General features: G+C 56.9%; 1 protein-coding gene across 1 annotated transcript; it reads left to right on the forward strand.

Annotated features, from left to right (window-relative positions):
• The first annotated feature begins 351 nt into the window (after positions 1 to 351).
• GLOTRDRAFT_135286 (uncharacterized protein) lies at positions 352 to 2453 on the forward strand. The gene is made up of 5 exons (XM_007862811.1): positions 352 to 538; positions 615 to 634; positions 696 to 1012; positions 1065 to 1521; positions 1582 to 2453. The coding sequence occupies exons 1-5, from the start codon at positions 372 to 374 to the stop codon at positions 2352 to 2354; spliced, it is 1734 nt and encodes a 577-aa protein (XP_007861002.1). The 5' UTR covers positions 352 to 371; the 3' UTR covers positions 2355 to 2453.
• The last annotated feature ends 527 nt before the right edge of the window (positions 2454 to 2980 follow it).

A 2980-nucleotide genomic window follows, 5' to 3' on the forward strand; every position in this document is an offset into this window, starting at 1 on the left:
CCGACGCATCGTTAGTCGCTTAGCCGCCTTACATAATTCCGGTAAAACCTCGGACGACGAGTTGGGCCAGCCGTCTCATAGCGTCCTCATCCTCACCGTTCGGCTTAATCAGGAAATACAACTATAAATAAACTACATTATATAAGCCATATTAGATAACATCTTCACACACGCCCTAGCAGAGAGGATCGAGGACGCGAGACGGATGGTTCTAGGAGCCTGGGAGGCATCGGTTGGTCATCGGACAGAATGAATCAGAAAAGGGAAGTCGGTGGCGGTCCTCGATCACGTGGCTTCGATACGATCTGACCACCGCTCACACTGCGCTACAGCAATCCTCCAAACACTCAACACTCATTCATTGTTACTATATGCATGCTGCAGAACATGGCGAGCCCTCTATCTCTATTCCCGTCGGAATCGTCATAGGCCTGCTGGCCTCGTGCGTGCAGTCGCTAGGACTGACCATCCAGCGCAAGAGCCACGTTCTGAACCAGGCGCTGCCGGACGGCGAGCAGCGGGTCGAACATAGGAGGCCGTGAGTCACGATTCACTCTGCGTCTGGGTGAACGGGCTTTTTGACTGATAGCGCTCACATCGGGTTTTCTGGGAAGGCTCTGGCTGCTTGGTTTCGGTGCGTGTCCTGGCCGAGCTGTTATACCGCTTGCGTTGACCTGTCTCTCCTGCTACGATAGCTATATTCATATCCTCCAATATCCTCGGGTCACTATTTCAGATTGCATCTCTACCCGTCGTCATCCTCGCGCCCCTCGGAGCCGTCTCTCTCCTCTGGAATGCCTTCTTCGCCCGGTTCCTCCTGGGGGACGTCTTCTCCCCGTGGATGATCCTCGGCACCCTGCTGATTGCCGGAGGGGCGGTCCTCATTGCTATATTCGGGATCGTGCCCGAGCCTACGCATTCACTTGAAGACTTGTTACAATTATTCAGAAGGCCGGCCTTCGTCGCCTACTTCTCGATCTTGGGCTTCATTGTTGTAGCATGCCTGATCATAGTGAGTGGCCTTAATGCCCTGCAGCATGGTGCGGCTGACGGCTCGGATATAGACCCATATCGTCGAGTACTCTTATACGCGGCGTCGGGGACAGATTGCACTGCCTGAGACCCCTCCCCTCTCACCTACTCTTCTCCCGACGGATGCAGTCACCACGCAGGTTGTCACCGAACGCACCCCGCTAGTCGACCGCAAGCGGCACTCTTCCTCTCGGTCCATCGCTTCCTCTTCATCGTCGCAGTCGCCTCCGCCAAAGTCGAAGGCGGACCGGCGCACTGCGCTTATTCTCGCAGTCTCCTATGCATCCATGTCGGGTATATTATCGGGAATGTGTCTCATCTTTGCCAAGAGCGGCGTGGAGCTTTTGATGCTGACGCTCAAGGGGCACAACCAGTTCTGGAGATGGGAGGCGTGGATGTTGCTCATCGGGCTGGGAGTATTTGCGTTGTTGCAGTTATGGTATCTGCATAAGAGCTTGGTGCTGGCTGACCCGACGCTCGTTTGTCCATGTGAGTTCTGAGTGATATCACGCTGCTCAGATGGTGACGACTGAAGCTCATGTTCTACAGTGGCATTCTGCTTCTACAACCTATCGTCCATCGTCAATGGGCTCGTGTACTACGACCAGTTCTCTCTTCTTTCGACCTTGCAGCTACTGCTCGTGTCATTGGGGATAGTCGTCCTCTTGGCAGGGGTGTGGGTGGTGAGCGTATACGCCGGAGCAGGCGGGGTAGACGTAGGAACCTGGAACGAAGAAGACGAACCCCTGGAAGAAATCCAAAGCGAAGGGGTCCCAGAGGAGCAACGGTCACTGCTAGGTGATGTTGTGGTAGAGGAGCCGGACGCGGATGCGCTAGCGCAAAGCGTGGAGATACGACCCGACCATGCGCGCATCCACACGGACTCTCTTGTGCTCCGCTCACCATCGCTTTTGCTCTCGCCTCCTCGACGGAGTCGCCGAGTTCCGTCCCACTCACCTGCATGCCCGGATATACATGCAACGACTCACACCTATCCGCTGTCGCCGCCGCTGCCAGTGCCAAGCTTCTCGATCGGCTTGAGTCCGGTGAGCCCCGGGTTCACGGTCGTGCCGAGGGAGAGGAGAAGAAGGGTGAGCGGGATGGGGTCGATCTCCGGGGACAGCGCAAGAGCGGTGGCGATGCGGAGGTCAGTTAGCGACGGGGATGCGAGCGTGCGGTCGCGGTCGACGGAGGACGCGATGAGCGGTGGCGAGGAGGCGAGGCCTGGAGGGAGGCATGATGGTCTCGGTGACGACGAGCGCGGAGAACATGGCAGGAGCCGATGGCGATGGCTGCGAGGGATTATCCCGCGGAAATCATGAGAGAGAGGGAGGTGTACATTTTCAGTGGATTTATTATTGTCACTAGAGATACCAGTAATATACATAAGATATCAAGCCGGCGTTGTCGGGTATCCGGTGCTGGACTGCGCGAGGAGCACCCGAGTGACACCAAAAGCGAGAGCCCTTAGACTTGGGACTGCACCCTAAGACGCGAGACCAAGGGGTCTTGAAAACCTTATTTTGCCACCCCACCTGAACGCCCCCCCTGGGTACCCCACCTCGTCCCCTCTGACTTCAACGCTCGAGCACCGGTGTACATACAGGACACGTCAGCGTCTACGCTAGTATAATAAGGCTCGTCCTCTTCTCTGCCCGACTCCCGTCCTCGCTGTCTGCCCCGTCGACCGCCGTGCTCTTGCCGCTTCCGGCCGCGGTCCGGGTAGAAGTCTGGTAGCAGACCCCAACCCTAGGGCGGACTACCACGTGTGAAGTGACAGCGTCGGCATCGCAGGTGAGGCGCTTCTTCGGCGCTGCGTCCCGCCTCTCCGGCGCATCGTCGCCGCCCGCTGTAGGTCCGTCGTCGTCGTCGCCGACGATGAGCACGGCTGTAGCATTTCTATGTAGTCATAAAAATACCGAATAAATCTCGTTAAATACAATAAAAT

Source organism: Gloeophyllum trabeum (genome assembly GCF_000344685.1).
Source record: "Gloeophyllum trabeum ATCC 11539 unplaced genomic scaffold GLOTRscaffold_00001, whole genome shotgun sequence".
NCBI lineage: Eukaryota > Fungi > Basidiomycota > Agaricomycetes > Gloeophyllales > Gloeophyllaceae > Gloeophyllum > Gloeophyllum trabeum.

Coding starts and splice junctions, on each gene's coding strand:
- GLOTRDRAFT_135286 (XM_007862811.1), top strand. CDS start 372: ATGCATGCTGCAGAACATGGCGAGCCCTCTATCTCTATTCCCGTCGGA. Junction 635..695: donor GCTCTGGCTGCTTGGTTTCG/GTGCGTGTCCTG, acceptor CTGCTACGATAG/CTATATTCATATCCTCCAAT. Junction 1,013..1,064: donor TTGTAGCATGCCTGATCATA/GTGAGTGGCCTT, acceptor GCTCGGATATAG/ACCCATATCGTCGAGTACTC.